Genomic DNA, 26,332 nt, shown 5'->3' on the forward strand with positions numbered 1-26,332 from the left:
AAATCGTTTTAATTGACATGTGCTAATGTTGCTTATTGTGCTGCACTTCATGCCCATTCATTGGATCCACCTGCAATACATGCCACCCACTACTCTGCTTTTTGTTTTACTACCCGTAGTATCTCAGTCCGAGGCGTCCAGTATATTTACACCTGCCTTGCCCCACTCTCCCTCCCTTATGCCACTTAGGGCCACCTGAAATGGCGGAACTAAAGAGACCAATAGTAAGAAAATCTGACTTTCTGTTGGCTCCGGTTTCTGTACAGTGGTCAACCAGGTGGCGCTTGTCAATAGTGCATCCTTTATAATGTTCTTGGATGGTCTTCCTGGCAGGAAGGAGAAGACTGTGAGAGCGCCCGTCATGTGGTGTGTGCCCTCTGTGGCATGCAGGTCCAAGCTCACCGTTTGTACGCGCTTCTCCCACCCCCTTGCGCCTTTCTCCTTCCTCCACAATGTTCATTTTCTCAAGTTACATCGCCGTGGCAGGAAGGAAGGGACACCTCTGACCCTCTACGCACCTCCACCCCAAGTATTCAAGATATCACTTTGCCCTCTGGACAAGTAAGAAAGGAAACCCTGTATGTATAGACAAGGCAGCCGGTTCCATGTTGGGCGACCGATCTATTTGGCGGGTGGCCAGGGGCTGTGCAGTTTGATCCAGGGGTTCTTGGCTTCCTGAGGCAGGGGCTTCCTAGGCGCTGTGCGGATCGTGTCTCGCAAGGCTAGAACCACGATCGGGCTTCAGACATTCGCATTACCACTTTTGATTCCCCCAGAAATACTAGTTTGCTTTGCAAGTGTGAAAAAGCATTGGAACCCGTGGAGTAGCAGTTTCACAAAACATAATTACATATGTAGGTTTTGGATGGGACTGGACGAAGCCTTCCTGATCTTGATGTCATTTCATCGCTGTGCAGACCTGCTGCTGTTGAGCCCATTCACATGAATGCTGGAATGACCCATTTGGCGTCATGCATTTTCTGCTGTGGCTTCTTTCTGGCTGCTGGGTTTTAGTCTCCTAAAGCCACGATTAAAGAGATTCAGAAGCATTGATTTCTCAGCCTGGCAGACTAATATTGCTAGCTTGCACCTTACCTTTCTTTCACCCATTGATCTGTGCGGAAATTACATGTAAGAGTGCATATTTGAGATGATTCTCTTACACGCCTGTTTCTCACTCTACGTCAACTCCCTCAATGTCTCCTTTTCCTTTATGGAATCTTTTTCCACTTTGTATAATGGAAGGCTCTTAAGACTGATTTGTTTCCCCCAGCATGTCCATAGATATAGTAGAACGCATCGATTGTTTTATTTCATGGTTTGTATTTTACTTTTATTTTTACAGTTTCTTCTGATCCATTGTCTTAGCCTCCCCTGCCTAAGAAAGTTAATTGAAATGTTTGTGAATATATAGGTTCATTTGTACAGTGGCTGCTGCCTTTTGGTTTAGCGCACACTTTAACATATTTTTTAAATTGAATACAATGTTAGTAGTGGGTCCTCAAGCTTCCCCCTCCACCCTTTTGGGCCCCCATCTCTGTTAATGTGTTTCGTAAGCTGTGATACCTCTTTGCTTCCTCTGCAGGTCAATGCATAATAACGTATGGACTGCTGACCCCTGTAACCTAGGAACTTGAATCCATGTTCAAATGCAAAATGACACCAATGCTCAATGAATGGAATGTTACCTGGCCTGGGAAATGTGACTGTTGGTCATGTCTATTAAAGCTACTGGCTGTTTTCACTAACCCATCTCCCCCCTTTGTAGATCCCTCATACCCCTCGAACCCTCCCCGAATCATCATCATCATCCTCCTCCTCCTCCTCCTCCTTTCTCTTTCTGCTCCCCGCTTTCCTTTTGCTGTGAACACTGAGGTGGAATGTTTCAGTTTCTGACGTCTTATAAAACTCCAGTAAAAGAAGAAATGTTGCCGATTCTTCGCGTGTTGGTGGCAAACGCTCGTCAGCTCTTAATACCAGAACATTAACTTGCATCAGTCTCTTGAAATCGGAGTAGTTTGGGAATGCCACCAACTGTCTTTGCTGTTTTGTGGTTGTGAATGTCGTCACAGGATGGCCCCCCTTGCCTATTGGATATCGTGGATGTTGAGAATTCCTAACATGCCATGTGGTGGGAGTCTGGTGGCAGCTCGGTTTCCCTCCCTCGTGTGCTTTATAATCTGCAATAGATTGTCTTTCTACGGCCGGGGGTGGGTGAAGGGTTGTGGGGTGAAGTAATTGACTGACCTTACTTGATGAGCTAGGTTAGCAAGTGTTAGGTCTCTTGAGTGGGTGAAGCTGCCGTCATCCATCCCAACAAGCCATTATATTGAACAGATCTGCTCATCTACTGATGCGTTTTCCCCTCGGCATTGGAGGCCTCCGCTTGCTGCAGAATTTCCTTTGAATATTTAATTAATCGTGTTGTGAAGTGCTCTGCGTTCAGTGTTGAGAAATAATTGTTTTGAACACCTAACTATTCAGCCTTCTTAGCTCGTGTATGCTGTTACACTTACTGTGCTGTAGGGCTCACACATTGAGTGGGGTAAATGTAACAACACTGGAGACAACCTACGAGTGGGTGGCTGTCAATGCGGATTTATTTTAACGCACCTCTATCGGAGAGGTCTACATTTCAACGTTATTTGTGTAGACCTACAATTCGTAACCATCGATGCTACTTGCAAAGTGTGCTTTAAAGGGGTGACCTGTAACACTCCTCCTTTTTCATAACAAAGGAACAAGTTAACACCGCCCCACAATATATACAATACTACTAGGACTATACCTACAACTTCTCTTCACACACTTAGGGGCCCAGGTTACCTCTGGGTGACATCCAGGGTTGGTGAGCTACTGGTGACCCGTTGAAAACTCCACATACAGGCACACCCTTTATTATCCTGGTGAGTGGATCTTGCACCACCACAATACCATCGCTCACCCCTGGCACCCCTCACTACAAACCACCCACAAATGCAGGAACACATTTTCAAACAGGCTGAGCCAGTTCCGGTCTATGTGCTCCCAGCCTTAATGTTCATGATTCCGGGTCCACTCTGATGCCCCTTAGGTCCGCATGATGCTAGTCCAACTGTTCTTGATATCTCTGCCGGACAGTTTGGAGCTCCAGGGCCGGTAAAGCCGCTTGTGGGGACACCAGGGGCCACATCGGCCTAGTCCTTCGCTGGTGGGGCCACAGACTCTAGGAGGACGCTGGTGTTCCGATGACGGGCCAGCTCAACTCTCGGGATCGCTCGGAGGTGGTGGCCGCCTGTTTGGTGCACTGGCATAGGTCTGATGTTGCTTCTGGCTGGAGTCTGATCTCGCCAATGAGGGGCACCTGATGTTGCCCGGCTAGTTGGTCCTTCACTGAGGGCGCACGAGCGCTCCTTGGGGAGCAGCTACCCTGTTGCTGGGCGGGAAATGCAGCCCTCTCCATGCGTGGAGTCCTCTTTCGTGCTGGTCTCTCGATGGGCTGGCAGGGGCTCCCCTTTGCGATACTGTGCCACCCCCTTGATAGGCCTTCAGAGCTGATGGGCGCACAGAACAGCGTTCCATGAGCCAAGCACTGGGTGCAGGCCCCTATCTTGCCCATCCCACTCTGTGAGCCACTGCTCCTCCCCTTTGCTGTTTTGGGGAGATGGGGTACTCAGGCTTCCCATGGCGACCTTCATTATCCTGGTGCTGGAACACCCCCAGCCTCACCTGATGGATGCTGGTGGGCTGGCAAGAACAGCCAGTGTAGCTGCCTCCTCCTTTTGGGGCGCCGCCGGCTTCACTGTCCTTTCATTATTTTTCCCAGTGGTATTGGGCCACTTCCTCTCCTTTTGGGGCTACCACCAGCCGCGCAACCCTGAGCACTGTCCTCTTCACTATTCTCCGACATGGAGCGTGTTCCATGGAGCATTTTCCTGGGGATGTTCTTTTCCCCCAGCCCAGGCCCGGATCAATGTTTGGGTCTCTGGCAGGCCGCATGGCGGACGCCTTGCTGAATTGCAGCCACACCCCTTTTTGTCTCACAGCCAGTGCCGTCGCTACTTTGTTCCTTATTTCCCCCCTCCATTTTTGTTTTTTTAAAAAAAATGTTTTGGGCCCAGCCTGTCAGAGGGGCCACACCTTTTTCCTTTGTGGTGTTACACCCGTTGTAGGCCAAAGAAAACTCCTATTCTCCCCTCTTTACTCTGCTTCGGGCAGAAATACTATAATGTATCACTGCTGCGGCCTGTTGGAATAGGCCAAGCCCCTTTTTGAGCCGCGCAGAGCCCAGAGTAAGCTTTCATTTTTCCATTTTCTCACCGGTGCGGGCCCGGGTAACTAAGGGCCCGCTTCCTCTACGAACACCCACCGGGGTCCCCCAATGGCCGTGCGTGGAGGCCCAGATGCCGTCCGGTGCACCTTCACCGCTGCGGGCCCCGGCCTCTCTGGACTCTGCCCACTTTCTTTGTCTAGCAGCTGCACCTCCATGCAGCTGATGCTGTTGTTGCTTCTGCCATGCGGCCACCTGCCACCTCAGGCACCAGACGCAGCACTGGCCCTGGGCCACCCGGAGCAGCCTGCGCCGCATCACCTCACGTGGCTTCTTCCGCCTCCTCCCTCAGAGGCTCCTCGTCGCCATTGTTGTGGCCCACTCCTGGGTCACTGGAGTGGGCCACACAGATGCCGGGATCATCAGACATGGACACCAGGGCTGCGTTCACGCAGCCAACTCTGAGCAGGGATCACCGGAACTCCACACGTGGGCTGGGCGAACCCAGCTCACTGTAGCCCTGGCTCTGGGGCCACCCAGACCGAGTTGGTCCCACAGCTATGTTCACATGGCAGACCTCTAGAGGGACGGTGTTGCCCAGCAGGGGCACCGTCCACGTGCAGGTCCCCACCATTGGGCCTGCGCCATACGGCGTGGCACCAGCATGGTGCCTTCAATGAGACGCTGGAGCCAGCTCTTCGTTAGACTGATGAGCCGGAAACGGCTCGTCCCATTTATTGAGTTGGTCATGTGGCTACTGCCATGTGACCTATTACAAAGTCCTGGGAGCTACCATGCTCCCAGGAGGGGTGACCTGCAACAGTGCTTGAGCTACACGACCCATCAACGATCATCACTTGCCATTTGTTGGCTCCTGCTGAAAATCCCAGGAGGATGGTCTTGATTTTATGGAGTGTACTTTTCTCGGACGAGGAAGGACGCTGAGCTGCATGAGGGTACATGGTGGCACCGAGTGTCTCATGAAAAAAAATACACGGAGTGGCGAGTGAGCCAGCTATGGATAAGTCAAACGGTACTCGACTTGTTAACTTTGTTATAGCTTGAACAGCGTGTCAGACTTTTGGTCTCCCCAGTACTATTATGGAGAAGTCGCATCTGTATCCGTGGAATCGCTGGCCAACAAGTTTCAGAGCCACTTAACCCCGAGAAGCCCGTCTCTTTGGCTAGGTCTCCCCACCCCCTCATATTTTCCGCTGAGTTTTTTTCGGCCGAAAAGCGACTTGGAAATGTCTGCCACGGAAATTATACCCAGTTCCTGCTGAAAGCAAATGTAGCCAAAACATCAGAGTGAGGATCCAAAAGATCAGCAAGGAATTCTGAGATGTTGCCATAATTTTCACAGGGGTGGGTGACAAATGATGGGGGAGAGGAAAGGTTGGAAATGGGGAATGGAAAATGAAATAAGAGGTATGGACCTGGTAAGTAAGTCTATAGTTAAGTGGTGCTTGCTCATTGTAAATGCACTCCTTATCTGTTTTTCAGCTGATTTCAGTTCGTTCTCGTTTGTGACTCGCATAGCAGTAGTTGCCGCTGGAACCCAGAAATCATAGAAAATGCACAGCGTACCGAAGTGTCCATTTTGGACAAAGCCAACTGGGTCCCATTTTTAAAAGCTGTTCAGTTAGCAACGAGGACTTACCATCATAACAGTGTCTTGTGCTATGTACTTTCACTCAACGACTCTGATAAGTGTGCTCAGCCTTCCTGCGCCTATCCACTAGCCTCTCCCTAAGGCTGCAGCCATTTCATTTCAAATGGCTTTGTTTTGTACAGATATTTGGTGGATTGTATGCCAGACCCACCGCATGTTTCGCGTCCATTTTCCTACACTGTAATCTTAATCCTAATTGTGTCCTAGGACTTGCTTTGAGTTTCTAATTGTATGCATTGACTATAAAACCACTGCAGTGCCCTTTTACCTAACGTCTACAACTAAACCTCTTCCTGCAGCATTTGATTATTTTGGGCGTTTTATTTGCTCATTGGATTATTACACTGGTAAATCCTACTCATTTTGTGTACATATATTCTATCGATCAACAGTGTTGTCCTGATTGTGAATTCTACTTTACTAAGATTGAGGCTCAGATTTATGTATTTGGAAAACAGAGGGCAGATCACTGAAAGCCTTTCCTCTGTCCTGCACAGGCTTGACACCCACCCAGGCAACAGATATGAGAAATCTCTTCAATCCAGGGTTGTCTGTGCCTGAGGGCAAGCTGAATGCCAAACGCACACCATGACCTTCTGCACGAAGTTAATTCATTAAACTCCTACCCCAATTAATTGCAGATATTATGCAGCTTGCTAACCCTTGGCCCACCTGCCTCCTAGACTCTCCCACTTGTGGGAATCATGAGGGGACAAAATTAGAGCTGTAGCTACGCCTCTCCCGTTTTATCACTTGCTAACATAATCATAGCCTTGTACACAATGTTCACTTATTTTAGCGGTGCAATGATTTAATCCAACCATGTTGGCTGTAACGCCACTCCAGCTCAGTCTGAGGTGAACATGGGTTCTCCAGCATGGGGTCTGGTATGGATTCACATGCTCATCAATATTCCTCGTCAGGCAGGGAATCCTCGGTAAAGAAAAAATCAGTATCAGTTTTGTTTCTGATCTTTCTTTCTTAGTAGTAACCAATCACTGATCTCTGGGGTCATACTGCCCCCCAGCCAATGACTGCCCTCTACCTAAGCCCCTCCCCTGGCAGCCATCCTCAGATTTTTACCGCACGTTCAAGTGTTGGGAGTCCTTGTGTTTTAGCTCTCGAGCTTTTACTGCGTTTTCGCACTTTTTCAGGAGATTTTTCTCTTTTTTTCGGTTAATCGAGCCTCAAGCACCACCGTTTCTACTTCCAATAACGGGGACCCATTTTGGAATTCTTCTACACCCCTCAAGGGTGAAGTTTTCGTTGAGTTACGCTTCTTGGAGGATTCCAGAAGATCTGTGGCCTACCTCAACAGACATGGCCCAGGGCAAGGGAAGCTTGACGCCCGGATCCAAGCTGTTCAGGAGCTGCCCAGGATGCGGATTGCAAAATGTTTTCAAGGAGGACGAGCATTCGAGATGTCTCTACTGCCTTCATGAGGACAAGACGCACGTAGAGAAGGACTGTGCGTTCTGCAAGAACCTTTCGGAACGGACCAAGCAAGATCGTCGTTCCCGCCTCGCCGCCTGGCTGGAGAAGGGCACCGCAGCTGTGAAGGTGAAGAAAAAGTCTGAGCGGTCTTCTAAGTCCTGTTAGGGTGCCATGGCGACGGGGGCCCAAGAGAAGGCCAAGCACTGCGAGTCCGCGGGCACCGGGAGCGCCGAAAGGTCGGGCTCCTCGGCTGTCAGGCAAGGCACGACTTCCCTGGCACGATCCTCTTCCCCGAACCAGAGCGCTGGCTTGTGGTTGAAGTCCGAGAACCCGGGTAAGCTTCTGGAGATGCCCCGGTCGATCTCAAAGGGAGCCGAGGGGGAGCGAGGAGATGACCCTCCTCCCAAAGCGAAGGCCCAGGACGCACCTAAGGTGGTGAGGGCCTTGATCCACCCGGCAAAGGCCTCTATCGAGGTTGTCGCAACGGCCCTGGCGAAGCCGGGAAGAGGCTATGCCAGTGGAGGCGGCCTCAGTGTCCAGAGTTTCCCTGCCACTGCGGAGAGAATCCTCTTTCCAGACCATCGTTAAGACCCCCGTGAAGACTCCGGCGGAAAAAGAGGGGGGGGGGGCGGTGGCCATTACGGACTCGGATTCAGCCTCCAAGGAGGATCCGGTGGAAACCGTGAAAGGCCTCAACGAGAGGTTCATAGGCCTCAATGAGAGGTTCGAGAAGGTTCCAGCCCAGTGGAAGGTTCCCGCTGACGTGATCGAAGATGGCGACGACGAGGGCCCAGTGGAGCAGCCATCCCGTCCGTCGCAGCCATTACCTGAGCCCCAGGATAGCTTGGCGGCCATTTTGTTGGCGATCTAATCCTTATGTACTGAGATGGACGAGATTACCACGGACCCCGACAGAGGATCCAGAACCAGTCCTGTCGGGAAGCCCTCCGAACAAGCGGCGGAGAGTCCACCCCGCTCCGCCCTTCATGCCCGCGAGGCCTGTGGACCCCTCATCCCAATCGCCGGACCCTCGGGAGGCTACGGCGATGGATACAGCGACGGGGACGGATGACGGCAGCGATGACACAACGGACATCCCGTCATCCCCCCGCCCCCTCCCCTCGGGCCTCTCCTCCCGACGAAATTGGCTCTTTTCACGCCATGATAGCCAGGGCATCCGAGCTCTTCCAGTTTATAAAAAAACACCATCGCCGACTCACTCAGCAGGGAGCTGCGCTCGTGCCACGAGTGGGAACTACGCCAAGACCAGGTGGATCGGCTCTTTCAACTGTGGGGCAAACCCCAGATCGACCTGTTCACGACGGCGACCAAGTGCCAGAGGTTCGCCAGCAGGCTCGCACAACCGAGGAGCATGGGCGATGCTTTCTCGTTCCCTTGGGACGGCCTGTTCCTGTACGTGTTCCCTCCGTTGCCATTGCTGCTCCGTCTCATCAACCAGCTCAAGAGGTCCAGGTGCAGGATGATCCTCGTCGCACCGGCGTGGCCGAGAAAGATCTGGTTCCCGGACCTTCGGGACTTGTCACCGTCCCCACCTATCAAGCTGGCGACGGACGCGGATCTTCTCCCCAGAGAAGGAGGCGCCATTCTCCATCATGACCCGGAGTCGCTGAACTTGCAGGCTTGGTTCCTGCAGCACTAGAGTTTGGAGGATACGATATCCCGGCTGACTGCAGAGAGGTTCTTGCAAAAGTCCTCAACTCTCAAATGCTATGGACATAAGTGGAAGAGGTTCTCCGTCTGGTGCCGTGCACAGAAGAATAACCCTCTGCGGATTACGGCCCCTCAAGTATTGCCGTACCTACTGTCGCTGGCCAAAGCTGGACTGGCTCACGCCTCCATCAAGATACATCCTGCTGCCATCTTCTGATACACCAGAACTACAGGACGGGCGTCCTTGTGGTCTCATCACCTGGTGAAGGAATTTATGAAGGGACTATTCCGATCGTTCCCGCCGGTGAAGGCCTCTGCCCCGGCGTGGGAGCTCAACGTGGTGCTGACCAGGCTCATGGGTGCCCCATTCGAGCCGATGCATTCGGCGCTGTTGAAGTTCCTGTCGTGGAAGACAGCATTTCTTGTGGCCATCACCTCCGCACGACGAGTGGGAGAGATCCAGGCCCTATCTGGCAAGCATCCATACTTGACTTTTCACGAAATGAGGGTGGTGCTGAGGACGCACCCCTCCTTTATGCCCAAGGTGCCGTCGGACTTCCACCTCAACGAGCCCTTGGTGTTGCCAGTTTTCTTCCCGTCGCCTTCGTCTCCGGCTGAGAGGACTTTGCACTCGCTGGATGTGGCTAGAGCGCTGAAGTTCTACGTGGACTGCACAAAGAGTTTTCGGAAGACATCACAGCTGTTTGTGAACTTTGGACCTGTGAATCAAGGGAAGGCTCTCTCGAAGGCTTCCATTTCCAGATGGCTCTCCGGCTGCATCATGCACTGTCACCGGTTGGCAAACCGACCGCTGCCCGGCCGTCCGAGAGCCCATTCGACCAGAGCGATCGCTGCTGCCACAGCGTTCCTGTCTGGTGTGCCCCTGCTGGACATCTGCAGGGCTGCTACGTGGAGGTCGACGCACACCTTCACAAGATTCTACTGCGTCGATCGGGAATCCAGGGAGGAGTCCAGGGTCGGCCAAGCAGTGCTGCGCAACCTGTTCGCTTAAGGTGAGCCTGGTGAGGAGGTAAGAGATGCTTAATGTTGAGCCTGTTGCCACCTCCCATGGTTGTGCATGTGTATACTGCTATGTATTCTTATATTCATGAGTATGTGAATCCATGCCAGACCCCATGCTGGAGAAAGAACAAGTTACTTACCTGTAACTGTTGTTCTCCAACATGGGTCTGGCATGGATTCACATGCGAATCCTCCTTCCTTCCTTCCCCTCTGCGGCTCTTCACTTGGTTATACTGCCACTTTACGTGCTACCAAATCTGAGGATGGCTGCCAGGAGAGGGGCTTAGGTAGAGGGCAGTCATTGGCTGGGGGCAGTATGACCCCGAGATCAGTGATTGGTTACTACTAAGAAAGACAGATCAGAAACGAAACTGATACTCATTTTTTCTTTACTGAGGATTCCCGGCCTGACGACGGGGAATATTGATGAGCATGTGAATACATGCCAGACCCATGCTGGAGAACAGTTACAGGTAAGTAACTTGTTCCTTATGAAACTTTTATACTACACCAATCCCCATCAGTGGTCTTGAGGTGCCACCAACTTGTCTGATAAAATGGTGTATTGTGCCTGGACTAACCACACTGTAGTTTGTGGAGGAAGAAATTGAAACTGCTCAAAGTGGGGGTGGGGGAAGCAGGAATAGGATAAAGGGGCACAGAGCTAACACACGGGGGGGCAACATGATGTGATTGCAATAGATGGAATGATTGTATAATTAGGGGTCTGTGCAACATCCAGTGCATCTTGCAGAATGTTTATCTAGAAACTGCGAGTTTTCATATTTTCCCCGTAACTACCATTTTCCAGTGATGCAGCTTTCTGGTACTGTAGGAGAATTATTATTTAGTAAAAGCATGGTTGTGCGATGGCCTAGATATGTGCTCGAGAAGCCCCTAAGTGTGGAAGCCAGAATTTTCTGTTTTTTTTTTTTTTTCAGACACCTGCTGAAAAATCTCAGATTTTATCTGTGAATGCCAAGCCAATTGTCGGCAGTGAAAGGGCAAGGATAATCTTTGTAACGGTGAATGAGGGAAACCCGAATGGGAGAAAAGACATAGGGAAGGGAGGTAGTAGTAAAGTCCCCACAAGAACCATACGTCTATGGATTCTCCATGAAGACAAATTCACTGAAGCATGCTGTGGGAGATGTCATGCGAACTCATTGTGTACTCCACTGCCACAGGCTGAATAAGCGACAATGCAACATATAAATGATTCTGTACCCGGGGTTTGCAACCTTCGCTCTCCAAATGTTTTGGGCTACAACTCACATCATCCCTAACCAGCAAAGACAATAGACTGATGGCATGCGAATTGTAGTCCGAAACATCTGCAGGGCCAAACATTGCTAACTACTGTCCTATATTACTAGCATCCAGGGCAAAGACATGCAATGGCGCCCAGACTCCAAAGGAGTCTTAAAATGCAGGAATAGTATACAAGAGGTTAACTTGGCACAACAATTAAGTGCAATAGTCCCCCCCCCCCTTAAAGGATAGGCTAAAGATTGTAATTGCAAATATGAAGGGGCCCACCAAGAGATTCATTTAACAACTTGGTAAAGGATAATGCCATTCTATGTATTTGTGATTACACTTCCCCGCTGACATGTGAAGTGATTACACTTTGCAACTTCGGACTTTGCATCTAATGAGAATATAGTTTGTATGACCCTTTTATAGCCAATTGATATTTATTTAAATAGCACTGCTTTGGCGTTAATTTTGTGTCAAACTTCACCCAAAACATGCTTACTGTGTTATTTCACATGGGTTTACTCCACTGATGGGTGGGATACTTTTGGAAGTCTAAAAAAGTGTATGCAAAGTTATGTTTCATTTATCAGCTTTTAGAGTGAATTTTGAATTTGACTGAATCGTACATTATAATATACGGAGTCCTTCAATATCGGTATGCTTTGCTGGCAGCGAGGAGCTATTTTTTTGATTTCTCATGTATCATTTTATAGGGTTTTATATTCTTGTGTCCGTGTGTCTTTTATACCTCGTTTGAGATTCATAATCCTATTTCTGTACCTTACCTATTAAACACGCATGAGAGGTGCCCCGCTGTCATTTCACTATTCTGTGGTGTTGGTTGCTCTCGCTCACTCCCTTAAACATTGTATGCAGTGTCCGCTTCTGCCACATGTACGGGCTTGCGTTCCTTACTATGTGCAATGCAGATGAAGGCAGTGGGCTTTGCACTATCAGTCCAACCCAAAACCGAATGAGCATTTCCCATCAGTACCAGTAAAGACAACTGAATAAGGATTTGCAGGGATGTGGAGCAAGATGGCGGGGAGGTAGCGTGGTTGACATGGTTGTGCCACTCTTTATTTGGCATGTCAAAGGCTCAAGTTATTTTGAGTAGATCACCATGTTTCAGCGAAGGATGATGATTTGACAATTTGTGTTTAACAAGCCACTTTTCAAAGGTTTAATACTCACTTGGTTAATTTGTTTGTTTCAGGACTGGAATGAAATTGATGCAATAAAAAAAGAACGCAGTAACAATGGGGAAAACCAAGCAAGCGTGGAGACCTTGCCTCCAGGTACAGAGAGCGACCATTGCACTTGCAATACACCTTTTTGAAAAGGTTTTGCATGCTTGTTAGGTTAAGCAAATATTTCGTTTTGTCCTCGTATCAAAAGTAGTAATCTCCTGCTCAGGAAATCGTGTCTGATCGTTGTGATAAGCGTGAGTTGGTAGCCTTCAAATTTCCACTGATGTGCACCAAACCCTTAAACCTGTGCAGAACAGAATTGCTTAATAAACGGTAAAAATGACAACTTTTCTGTGCACTTCTCAGGCGCGATCCCCGGACGCCTTTCAACACTTGCAACTGTAGCATATTTTGCTTGAGCAGCCCCCTTCTCGGCTGTGATATATATTTGTTTAATGTATTTTTTATTTAAAGCCAATTCCCACAGTGCCCTCCCTCTACGCAGATTTGGCTCAAAGTAGTTTAGGCCCTCACTACAAAAGAGTAAGCTTCACCATTTATGTTGAGAAGCCCATCTTGGAGTCCTGATTTTTGTATTTACCTCCCTAACCCCCAAAGACTCTGCCTTGGTAGTAGACAATTGCTGTTTCCTAACATGAAGCTGCTTGCAGTCTTTTATTTGCAGCCAGACATTGTATAGATTTGTATTAAAATGTGTGTATATATTGCACCCATTGATACCAGCTCCACTTTTGTGTGTAAGTTTTTATATTTTTAATTGAGGCTTGTGAATCCGAAGCAGGATGATTTGGCGCGGCCTATTGGCCGCGGAGCCTGTTTTGCCGCGCCCATTTTGGGACGACCAGTTCGCCGCTGGGTTGTTCTGGCGTCAGGATGTTTTGGCGCGGATATTGACCGCATTGTGAACAAGGAGTTGGGGGAAGGGGGGTGGGTAGTGGCTAAACTGTTGAAATACACAGATTGCCCACATGTGCAGTTCGTGTGTTTTTAGAGTCATGCAGCAGTCCGGCATCACTCGGCGTGTTCCCCCTCAGCAGCAACCCCGGCATATGTCAGGGGTATTGACAAATACATGGGCATGGTGCAAGGAGCGGGGGAGGTGTTTCGAAATAATCAGTTCCTTTCATGGCGCACACCCCCGAAACTTGACAGGGTCCTTGCTTTCCAGCGCCGTAAGTGATCAAACGGGACAGCATCGCCATATGATCTGCGCAACTGTCGTGGCAAAGAACGCAAGGTCAGAGATAGAAATACTACCTCTTCTATAAAATATATCTATTCTTTCATTAATTATACAAATCTTGTTTCGCCAGGACTCCGGAGTTATGCACCCAAAGCTCTCCAGCGCCAAGAGGCGTCTGCACGGATGTCCTAAGCGCATTAGACCATGTCTTGCAGCCTGCAGTGATATGGCTGAGCCACACTCCTAGCTCAGGCCCTGCTTGTATAAAGCCACATGCTTTTTTATTTTAAACTTCCTATGTCCAGGGCACACATTCCTACTGTCTGTGGCAGATGAGCGTGTGATGGCTCATAAGGACAATCGTTTAAGTATTTGGGACCGGTGTGGCCCTAGGGAATTAGGTATCCCATAAGGGCACCAGGTGATGAAGAACATGGTGACTGCCACAGGTGGGGTGACTGGATTTGTGCGCATTTTTTTTCCACTTGTTGCTAATCATGGCCAATGCAGCATCTGTGATAACGTTTTTATTTTGTAAATGCTTCTGCGAGAGGGTTCCATGCCCTTACACAGGGGGGAGGGGGGGGGGGACTTGGTTCTGCATTTCTTGCACAGGGGGGGGGGCTTGTTTCTGCTGCCCTGCACATGAGGTGGGGGCGGGGGGGGGCTTGGTTCTGCACAATTCTTTTCAAATGCAACACGTTGACAGGCACAGTACCTGTCAACGTGATGCATTTGAAAATAATTATGCTTTTAAATTTGGCATGAGGGAGTTTAGACGTGGCTGCAATGTCGGACACGTCCAAACGTCCCTCGCGCCTAATCGGCGGCGCCAGAAAGGCTTCTGCGCCAAAATGGGTGCGCCGAACTGGCTGTCGCGCCAAACCGGCCCGCGCCGAAATTGGCGGCGCCAAAAAGGGATGTACCATGTGAATCTGATTAGATTGACATGGTTTGCATAGACCACCATCTACTGATATTACGTTTTCAAATTCATAAAAGGGGCTTCGAGTAGAGAGTGTAGATCCCTGCATAGTGTGGATCCCTGGATATATGTACCTGTCACACTAACTTTACTTTTAAGTGCACGCATACCCATGATCCCTCATTTCTCAGCAGATTGTTTTTCCACCATTAGGTTGCAGCAAAACCTGGAGTGTCTGGTCAAAACGTCAAATGATATTGCATGTACACCAATACAAATGGTGGAGGCAGTAGCGGTCCAGAGCAGCAGCATACTCGAAAGGCATACCACACCAAAAGGGGACTAGTAGGGAGTGTAGGGGAAGGTGAAAAGATTGCATATTTTAATTGCTTAATTTGTACACTATCTCTAAACCCCTTTATTAGTGGGAGGCAGGCCAAAATGAAGGAGGACGTGAGGGATACAGACAGAGCCACAGTTTTGGACCAGTTAGTCAACCGACCTGGTGAGCATGCTTCGTGTATGCAGACGGACTGGGTCCCCCCCCTCTGGTAATAACAGGCAGGCTACACTGAAAAGTGGGAACACAATGAAGACACCAAAATCTTTGTAGAAACCAGGAACAGATTTATTACAGGAAGAGAAGTAAGCTCATTGCCAGCAGGATAGTTTTGACACACTGAACTAGCTAGGAACGCCCACTGATATGGAACCCAGGGCCTGGGGAGTACCCTGGGATGCAAAGGGGGGTGGGGGAGGACAGCAGGGAGACTGGGAAGGATTGGAGATGGTGAGTAGGAAAATGAGGAGGCTGGCGCAGATGTACAGGGAGAGAGACGCGCACAGGGAGACAGGCTGAGGGGCCAGGATAGAGAAGCAGTGAAGGAGGCCAGGAGAGAGAAGCAGAGAAGATAGAGGCCAGGAGACCCACTGGTGGAAAAATAGCAGTGTTGGGGAGGGAGGCAACCAGGGGAGGAGAAAGCCAGACTGGGGGGAGGGGGCGGCAGTACCTGCCAGAAGGGCCTCTGCAGCCAACCCACATCAGAAGACCACACCGCCAGCAGTCTTACACAAGGCTGTTTTGTCCCACCCACTGCAGCAGGGCCGGCCTCTCACCCAGGCAAGTGTTTATTTGGGCAAGTGTTGCCAGGGTCGTTTCCAGGGGCGATGGGATGCAGAGCGGGACACACTTTCGGATATTCTGTGTGATTACCAGGCATGGGGAGTTGGCAGTTTGAGCCCAGAGGGGATGTTCATTGTAGGGTATGGGGGGGATGAAATTATACTGTGCATGGCAGTTGGGGCCAAATGGGAGGTTACTTGTTGGACTAGGGAATGGAGGAGGTTCCCACAACAGGGGATTGCTTGCCGACTCAAGATTATTGCATTGTGTGGACAAGTTGCTTTCGAAAGTGCCCCATCCTGATGGACACAAGTGGAACTGGTTTTGCAGGGTTCATAAAGACTTCATGCTAAAACAAAGGGGGGAATAATTCTAGCATGGGGCGAGTGAGAGGAACACTTGAAGGGGTTTGCAGGCTGCAGCTGAGCAACAGATAGAACTAGTTATTTGGTGGGATCATGGCTTGGGTCCACAACCCTCCACCCACACATTGCAGGGGACACAGAGGAAAATACATTTGGGAAAAATCACCCAATACTTTGGAAAATGAAGTTTTGCAATACATTGAATACAGTGGGGAAATTAAGTCATGTACTATTTTGCAAATAAAAAGGAGGCATAGAAACTGCCATTTCCACAGTATTGTCTCATTAAGCTTGCTCGTTTTCGATTTTGGCCTTTGGAGAATACCCTGTTTAAATTCTGCTCACTGTGCAATACTAAGTTTCTTTGGCAGTGCTGTATATGGTAGACATGTGCTGAGTGCACCCTCTCCTCCTTGGGGGGCCTGCAGAGGTTTGGAAGGGGGCATTGAGGGGTGTTGCTCCAGGCCAGGTCATGCAACACAGCATCTGTTCATAGAACGCAAGCCTGTCAATTTACATAAAAGCAGAGGGCATCATAGGAACCTAAGAATGCCCACAATTTTTCATCCATCCAGCATGATACGTGAATCCCTACTTTGAACGTCCATGCACTCCAGCTGCCACCTCTAGGGTTTCAGAAGAAAGATTGCTAAGAAGCATAATAGTCACTGCTTCTGTGCACTCATTCGTTCATCCACCTGTTCGTGTGCTGGGGTGCTGCATGCTCTCCTCCCCCACAGTACTCAAAGCACCCACATTTAAGAGTTTAAATCACCAGTCTTTGCAAAAAAAGTGCAGCCCCCCAAATAACTTGCAAATACATGTCTTGTGCATTTGTGCTGAAAGCCTTTAATATTGGGGTTACCCTGCCTTCAAGTGCCCCGATTTGTGGCTGAGCATGCAAAAGAGGCCTGAGGTGATAGTGACGTGCCAAAGATCACACTACTTGTTCAAGTGGGGAACCTGTATTAGAATGCAAGGGTCCCGATACCACAGCTGATTATTCAGTTACTCAACCACATCTACTGATTATTCAGTTACTCAACCACATCTAGTCTGCAGTATGTAGGATTGAAAAAAACAAAACAAACATTGTAAGTTTGCTTTAAACCAGGTTTATTTAGTGCGTTTTCTATCTTTTTTTTTTTTTTTAAAGCTGAGAAGTAAAACGAATGTCCTGAGCCCTGTGGGTGGGAGTCTACGATTCAGAAGGAACAGACCGGTCCCTGAAGCATCCTTGTTAAAACCAAGTCATCCCGGACACTATTTGTTCTCCACAATTTTCCTTTTTTAAATGTTATGGAAATGTATAATGCGCTCTGTCACCCAGGGGGTATAATGGCGCTGGAGAGAGGACAGTGATCCATAGCCAACTAGCTAAGTCATCTAAAACAGATAGGTTTTTAAAGCCTTTTTGAACGCCAGGTGATTTGGCAGGTTTTTCAAAGTCAACGACAGGTCATTCCATAGGTTGGGCTGCAGCTACCGAAAAAACCCACCTCCAATGTGAGAACGGCGAAATGGAGGAACACGAAGCAGACTCCGCCGAGGCAGATCTTGGCGACCGAGTGGGGAGATAACGAGTGAATTTAGCGCGCAGGTATTCAGCCCATTGATTATGCAAGGCGCGGTGTACCAGGCAAAGAGCCTTGAACCCAATGTGCTGAGTGATGGGCAACCAATGCAAAAAGAGCAGAACAAACAAGATATAAGCCCCATAAGGAGAACCCGTAGGCACCCAAGCGGCCTGGTTTTGCAGGCGCTCAAGCCGCTGGACTATGCCTTTAGGCTGGGCAAGATATAGTTTATTACAATAGTCCAAGTGACTCGGGACCAGGGCTGCCACCACCAACGTCTGCAGGATCCGGGGTACAAGGGGAAGCACCTTTCTTAGCATTTTAAGATGGAAATGGCCGGCTTGACAGACAGCTGAAACTTGTGCTTCCATAGAAAGGATAGCAGAAATAACCACCCTCAAATTCTTTACCTTAGCAACCGGAACCGGGCCAAGAGAAGACTGCCAAAAATAAACGGCCCAGTGAGGTGTCAAGAGGAGAACCCACTACCAGTACTTCAGTTTTGTCTCCATTGAGCTTCAGCCATTTGTGGTTCATCCAACCTGCCACGGCAGACAGGCACCGATGCCGGCACGACAACTCAGCCTGAAAACAGATCCGGAAACTTTAAAAAATCTACCACTTGCCAGCAGAGTTTCTCCAGGCAGACCCAAAGCATTGCTATAAGTCCCGCTTTGATCATGTTGGGGGTGGGGGAAAGCGGGGTGTGGCGAGTGAGGGACAGCGCACCCACTTGCAAGTTTGAAGTGTTTTTTGTTTTGGGCAACCCTGAGTGCTGGCGATCACAATGCCCCAATAAGCGCAGTTTGTACTGAAGAGGGATGGGGGAAGCCTACCCTCTCCTCCCCCTCCTATAAATTCATGACGCGGAAGGAGGCCAGGGAAGACTGCAATCACCCATTCTATTTTTTGACGAATTCCCAACAGACACGGTTGACATGTATGTCGAGAGATACATGAACGTGAGCGTAAGTTCTATAATTGGAGGACGGACACATATACATACTGTCTTTGCTTTTATTTTAGCCAAATGCAGAAACTGCAGAAAGCCAGAGATCCTGAGCAAAGCTTGCAGATGCTTACATGCGAATAACCCTATGGAACTGCAGGAGCACCTATGTGACCTGAAAGGGCCAAGTGTGACTAACCTATGGAGAATGTAGTTTAGCGTGGATATTGTAGGAACCGCACTATGTAATGGTTTAGGAAAATCACAACGGGCCACAAGCCCCTTAGCAAGAGCAGAGTTGATCTGAATTCAAGATGGACAGAGAGCAAGACGTGTGAGACAGGACCTGCAGCAAGGCCATGAGATGCAGATGGCATTCCATTCCCCAGACAAAGGCACCAGCTGCAGTAAATGCGAATAATTCCTCATAATTCAGAGCTGCACAGCTCAAATTCCTGGTCTCTGAACACGTGACCCGGCCGAAGCAGACAATGGACAACGACCAGCACTGGGAAAGAGCCCATCTCAGGCTACCAGACAGAAGACTGCAACAAATGTGCTGAAATATGAGAAGACTTGCACCGAGCAAAGGAGCACTCTCATAGACTAAGGTTTAGTATCCTAGGGGTGGGTAGCAGCGGGTTAGAGCCAATGGTAAGCCCACCACACTGCAACTTTGTTATAGTGACTTGGGGATGGACCAGACAAACCACCTGACATGCGATGGCCAGTAGAATAACATCTATAGTGTCCACCATAGGTGGTAAAGGGCTCCGTATCCTATTAGGAGAGCCGATAGGTTGCCTGGAGAAGGCCCAGGTTGGGACGTCATTCTGACGCAATTGTAGTGTATAACAGGCCTGCGAGCCGATGACGGATGAGTTGCACATGGATTCTTCCTGTTCCTGTGCTGATCCCTGTTGGTTTTGTCTGTAATTAACCGCAGTTTGAACTTGCCATTGAAGGAGTCCTCCAATTGTCCTAAAGCTAGGTGGTAAATAATGCAGGTGCGCTGAAGGTCGATGCTGGCTCCTTTACATAAAAAGTGCCAATTTATCAAACATGCCTGTAATAGTAGTCCAAACATGCATTCCTTGTGAGCATGCAATGCAAACTGGACATAGTGTCTTGTGTCTTCACGGATCGGTGTTCTGGAAAGACAATTTGTGCTGCAGCACCGCTCTGTCTTTTTCTGGTCTAATTCATCCTGTCTCCTTTGGAAGAGCATGCACAGTGTGTGCCAGAGTTGCCTTCCATGGGACCACTACGAGCCTCTGCGTTGAGCATGTAAGCTGTTTAAACCGAGAACTCTTACAGAGCAAAGGTCTAGGCGCTGGGATCATATGCCATGCAGGGAGAAAAATCGTTGGGTGAGACTGCTGCAGTGGAAGAACGCGAAGCTAAGGAAACAGGCTCCCAGCAACTATGTTGCTTGTCAAACATTAGTGTTGGGAGTGTACGTAAGGGGGATTGGCAGCAAATCTTTGCGCTATTGTCAGCCCCTCCTGAAATCCTTGTCACCTTGGAGAATGAGGGGATCTGAACATTTCAGCAATAAAATTAGTGCATGCTTTGGTTTGCGCTTGTTTGTGAATCTGGCCTTCTTATTGGAGTTATGCAATGGAGACAGTCATCTTAGAGGAGGAGCGTATACTCATTTTCCATCAGCAAATATTGTATAACACCCCCACTTCAACCACAATAACGTACTCTCGTAAAGAGGATCAATGCTGGTCAGATAGCACAGCGAGTTAAGCGCTCACCCCCGATATGTGCAGCCTGCTGTGGCAGGCTTGAATCCTGGCAGGTCCACTTGGTCTGTCATCTTTCTGAGGTTGATCAGTTGTGTACCAACCGCTCTGTGGTATAATGTCATCTATTATTTCAGCGCTTTGAGACCCAGGGGTATGCAGCGTTATATAAGAAATTGATACATTATATTTATGCAGAGCGTCTTCAGTGGCCAGCTGCTAGGTTCAATATAAAAGCAAATTAGTCTGAAGAAAAATTTTAAAGCCAAGATTTCGCATGAGAAAAAAAATACTTTTTTCAGTTTCCGTTTCCTTACTCCAAAGTATACATAAGAGGGTAACACACTAATCAATCAGGTGCAGACTAAACCGGTCAACCCCAGAATAGAGAAAATACAAACCAGCTCCAAGTAATCCTCTTTAAGTTCAAGGACGTTTAAAGGCAGACTTCCGGGTAGTCGCTACTGCAAGGAAAACTGGTCCCCTATCGACTAACGAACCTCCAGAAAAATAAATGAAGCGTTCGGCAGAAAAATGGGCACTTTAGCATCTTATGAACTGTGCAACTCTAATTCCCCAGCCCTTATCGCACAGTTAAGAGACCACTTCGATGAAGTTGACTAGTGTCTGAGCCATACACATCAGCCACGATTAAAATGTTCATGGATTGAAAACCATCTGCTAAAGTCGTAAATTAAAAATTCATTATACTCGGGCAATGCTGGCAGAATGGTGGCGTGGACAACTATTAAACGGCATGTGCATGGCTCAGCAAGTCCGACTTCAAACATGAGACTCTAGCTAGCCTACTATAACAAAAAGTAAATACATCGAAGATACATTTTTATTTGGCGCAACTCTAGGTGAGGCTCTGGAAAGCCAAAGAAGAGAACGGAACAATAAAGCTTGGGACGCATTTCTGGAAAGGCTTGCCAACAAAGGGGCCCTTTATCCGCCAAGCAATCCTTTCGGGGACAACCTTTTAGTCGGAGGACAACTCTCACAAGTTATCAATCTGGTAAACCTGGGTTCAGGGAACAGGAGCTTTTGGAGCTCATCGCCAACAGCTTGGAGGCAGAGCACACAACATAGGCCAAGCTTCCAGAGAGGCAGACACGACTGCAAAATAACTCTCCGGTGGTGGTCCCCTCCTAGGTAACCCCAGTAGGGAGGAGGAGAGGGGGTTGCATAACCTCATACGCACACACGGGAGGGGATGACAGACCAGTCTGTTTTAAGTACAATCAGAGGTATACTCTATCGAGCTGCTATCAAAGCCACATCTGCCAGAGACAAGAATACTTTTGTGACCTTTAACTCTGCTACAAGAGGAAATCCAAGCACTCCTCTTAAAAAGCGTGATAGAACATGTTCCATCAATGCATGTTGAGATTCACTCGGTGTATTTATTTTCTTACCCAAAAAAGACCAGACCAAAAGGCGGTTCTAGACGGCCTTGGGGCCAGCCAACAGATATGGCCTCAGTTGTCCTGAATTATTGTGGTTTTAGATAACTCTACTAAAGTCCGAAAACATGACCACAATGGATATGCAAGATGAATACTTTAACATTTCAATGTTCCAAGGCTATTGCAAGTATCTCTGCTTCAAAATAGATCTGAAGACCTTTCCAATTCAGTTTCTACTTTAGGAATTGCTTCGGCATCGCACCAAAGTGCTCGCAGTCGTGGCAGCACACCTGCATCGCAAAACAATTCAGTATAAACTCATCTAGAGGGCTAGCTGATGACTGGAAAGTGCAGAAGTGTGTCTACTTCATACACAAGAGACAAACTTGCTGCAGAGTCTGGGATCAACAGAAAGAAATCTAGCCTTGTCAGAAGAAAAACTAAAAGATTTCTAGGAGTTTGTTTTACAAACCTGAGGGAAATAGCTTATCGTACTCTAGAAAGAGTACAAGCATTGCAAGCACAGATTCCAAAGTGTGCAGAGGGTTGGCGATAAACTTTTAGTTGGAAGGCCAAGAATCCAGCTGCGTGCATGTGGAGGCTCGGGGCTCTGCCCTAGTCGATAAAAACCTGCATATATCCTGCTCCCAGCACCCCACGGAGGTTGGAAAGGGTTGTGCCAAGCTGTAAATGTGAGCGGCAAGCACTGAGCGAGTTTTTAGTGAACTAAGCGCCACGGGCATGGAGCTTGGGCAGTGGTGGCATGCCGACTGCCATCTTGGATTGTGGCCCAGCTACAGACCCGGTAGGCCGGCACAGGGCATTCATTGAGAGCCTAGGAGTGTAATCATGCGGCCAGTGTTGCAAAGGCTGATCTGGCAACTGGCCCCTGCGCTGGTTCCCTGCTCCTGATGCTGCAGAGAAGACTGTTGTGGCCCATACAGTGAGAAGGAGCAGGTTGGGTGTTTGGGAAAGGTACAGACCATTGTCTCTGGGCTGTCTGGGAGTCTTGCTTTGCTCCTGACTGGCCCAGACTGGGGACCCAGGATTATTGTATGTAATGGCGCCTCACCAAGAGCTGGCGATGAATGCAACACATGGTAAACTGAAGTGTATTGTCTCAATGTGTGAAACAACCTGGATGCGGTAGTTTGGGTGCTGAGGGTGCCATTGGCCCTCACTGGCTGCCATATCAGTGCATGGGGCTGGAGATTGCATTGGCCTATGGCTCTCTACTGGTGGGCGTTCTGCCTGGGTACATGCAATTACAAGAACATGGAGCTTGGGGGAACACACAGCGAGCTGACTGGTGTGTACCGCCCTCCTGGTTAAAGGTCAGCAGATTGAACGGTACCTCCAGCAACACTGTTCTAATTGCTGTCTAATGAGCACAACTATATCCCTCCTATCACAATTCCCCGTACCATGGTGGAGTTGGCTTGGGTTCCCAGTCATTGGGGGTCTTTGGTAATGAGTTGGTGGATCGGGCTGCGTATGGGGCCACGTTGCGGGCGGAGGTGGATGTGAAAGTTCCATTGCGTGTGGCTGAGATACAGGTGATGGTGCGTGGGGAAAATTAAGGATATGTGGCAGGATCAATGGGATATGAGTTCAAAAGGACAGCAGTTGTATGCAGTGTGCAGGGAAGTGCGGGTTTTGGCGTTTGAGGGGGGGGTAGAGTTGTCATGAAGAGAGGAAACTATTTTGTATCGTCTATGGTGGGTCATGCAGGGTTGGCGGGATGGAAGTGTTTGATGGGTAGGTACATCAGCGGTGTGTGAGGCTTGCAGGTGCCCAGAGACTGTGCCTCATATGTTGGACTGTGTGAGGTTTGATGTACAGTGGGAATTACTCAGAGTCCGGATGAGTGGCATTGGGGTGGTTGTACAGGGGTTATCTGATCTCCTCAGTTGGAAAAGAGGGGTGGTGAATTAACAGTGTAGGTTCCCGTTTCAATTTGTGCAGGAGACTGGGAAGTGGGATGAGATCTAGTGGAGATCGATGGCTGATTGGTGCTCTTTTTGGCGAACATCATCTTAATAGATGGAAATCGCTGGCGTCAGATTTCTGGAGTCATCCTAACAAGGAGCTTGACTGGTGCATGGGTGTTGAGGGCAAGCAGCTCAAACAAGTACAGCAATCTCCAGGAGAGGCCGGTGGAGATGCAGTGACAGAACACACGAGAAGCTGCTTGAGATTCTTCAGGAATTCAGGTCCTCACTTGAAAATAAAGTACAAACTGTGGGCGTTGTTTTCCTTGATCAGAGCAGACCTCAAAGGTGAGAGTTACAGATGTTTGGCAGAGTGGGAGATGTGGAGGACACTGTTACGGTGCTACAGTTCAGGCGTTAAGCTCTTATCCCAGCAACAAGATCCCTGGAGGAGAGGGCAAAGGGTGTGGAGGGTCACCTAAGGAGAAATGTGAGCATTCGGGAGTGGCAGAGGGTAAGGAAAGCATAATATGAAGCGATTTCTGGAGGAACCTATTGCGGGCACCATAGAGATCAAAGGCCTATCGAAATTGTTCTCAATTGAGGGAGCTTCAGGTCACTTTATTAGGGTATTGAGTGCAGACCTACCTTCGGGAAGCAATCGAGTGCTTTACTATCATAGGCGGAAGAATAAGTTTAGGGAGCATAGAAACAAGTGAGTGGGGTTATAACAGTGGAGGTAGGGCAATAGTCGGCAATGGCTCTGCAACTAACCAGGGGAGGAAACAGTGGGGATCAGATACCCTGGCGGGTGCACCCCTGTGGCCCATTGTGGTGAAACCTTGTGACAGGGATGCAATCCTACAAGGCACCGGACGGTGCTTGGCCTACACTGTGGGCAGTTAAACAATCATGGTGTTTACTGGACTAAACTCTAGAGGTACAGAGCCAGCACAAATCATACGATGCTGCGAGGAGGAAGCTTGTCAATAAATGTTTTATCGAGCCAAACTAAAAGTGCTGGAAGAGGGTTGCTATTTTTTTTTTTCACAGTCCGAGTGAAGCCTGGAACTGGCTGGAGCCCAGGCCTGAGTGGGGGCAGATGTGGTACAAGGAACGTGACGGTTTTGTCCAGAACAGAAATCGCTCGAACTGAAACTAACGCACCTCCTGATATGTAGGATGTGTGGACACAGATGGCACCCTGACATTGGAGGAGATATTGTGGTTTAGTGAGAACAGCGTCGGTCATGATCGTGGCCCTCCAGGCATTTGGAGCAGAAATTGAGGGTTGTGCAGTCTGTGCCATGGCTGGGCTGCTGTCTGGTTGGGCTTGCTTGCTTGTTGGGTTTCCGCAGGGAAGTGGGGATACTAATAGTGAACAATGTGCCTGCTTGCATAATATGGGGATGGTATTGGCATACCTAAGTGTTGTAGAATTGTTACTGTGCTATAGAAGATATTGTAGGCTCTACCTGGAGGGGGGGTGGGGGTTCATTGGTTTTTTATTAGTGGGGAGGCAGGGGTAGTGCTCTTAAGGCCTCGGCTCTCGGCAGAGCTACAGCCACCCTAGTGTTCCACCACTGGGCAAGTCACCGGACCTTCGGGTGGAATCTGTTGGATGTTTTTCAGGGTGGATGCGGTGCGTCTCTTGAGATGGAGATGGTTTACATCCACTGTTCTCAGTGTTCTTGTTGCTCTATTGGTCTTTTTCCCAGGTATCTAGTGATTGTGATTTATTCTGTAGGTGGGCGGATTACGCTTATGGCTGCTCTGAATGTAATTAGTTGGAACATGCAGGTAATCAACAATGTGATAAATAGGAGTAAAATACTTTCATATTTAAACGGACACAAAGTGGATCCGGCTGTTCTAAAAGAGACCCACTGTACTGCTCAAGGACTGGGGAAGTTGGGGATGAGACGGAGAGGGCAAGTGGTAGGGACCTTCAGTTCTTCCCATGCTAGTTTGGTTATGCAGGCCTCTGGACCGGAGATTGGGCAATCGCTGGTGACGGGCCAAGGAGTTCTGTGGGCATTGTGTGACGAGTGTTGGGACGCACCATCCTGTTGCTGGGTACTTATGCTCCTAATGTGGGCTGAATTCTTAGAGAAAGTGTAGGATTTGATCAACATTGGGCTCACTGTGCTATGGATAAGGCATTTCAATTGTGTCCTCATTAAAGAGCAGGACACTAGGAATAAGAATGTATGACCTTTTAGGTATGGCATCAAAGACGCTGTAGAAAATGACATCGGATTTGTGCTTGTGTGGTGAATGAAACATGGCGAGGAGCTAGTTATTGGTACTACTCTGCGTTAAATGGCTCCTGCTCACATATAGACTATGCCTTTGAGGGAGGAGTTGTTCTGATTGCAACAGCAGAGTTTCTGGGCGCGTCCCTGTTGGATCATGCACCTTAGCTCTTGGGGATCTCGCGAAGGGGCTGAATACCACTTATTCCTTGGTGGAGATTGGACCGTATTATGCCAATAGACACTGCATTTAAGTCTTCCCTAGGGGAATAGATCCAGGAGTTCTTGGATTATAATTGGGACTCTGCCAAGTACAGATTCACTGAATGGGAAGCTCTGAAGGC

General features: G+C 48.9%; 1 protein-coding gene across 2 annotated transcripts in view; it reads left to right on the plus strand.

Moving 5' to 3' along the window:
- Nucleotides 1–26,332, plus strand: part of GALNT2 (polypeptide N-acetylgalactosaminyltransferase 2) — a 762,087-nt gene that overhangs the window by 314,813 nt on the left and 420,942 nt on the right. For both annotated transcript variants that reach the window (XM_069606912.1, XM_069606911.1), the window contains one exon: nt 12,526–12,607. In XM_069606912.1, coding sequence (XP_069463013.1) covers nt 12,526–12,607 — 82 coding nt within the window. The remainder of the gene's footprint in view (nt 1–12,525; nt 12,608–26,332) is intronic.

Source organism: Ambystoma mexicanum, chromosome 4p (genome assembly GCF_040938575.1).
Source record: "Ambystoma mexicanum isolate Mex_15411 chromosome 4p, UKY_AmexF1_1, whole genome shotgun sequence".
Lineage (NCBI taxonomy): Eukaryota > Metazoa > Chordata > Amphibia > Caudata > Ambystomatidae > Ambystoma > Ambystoma mexicanum.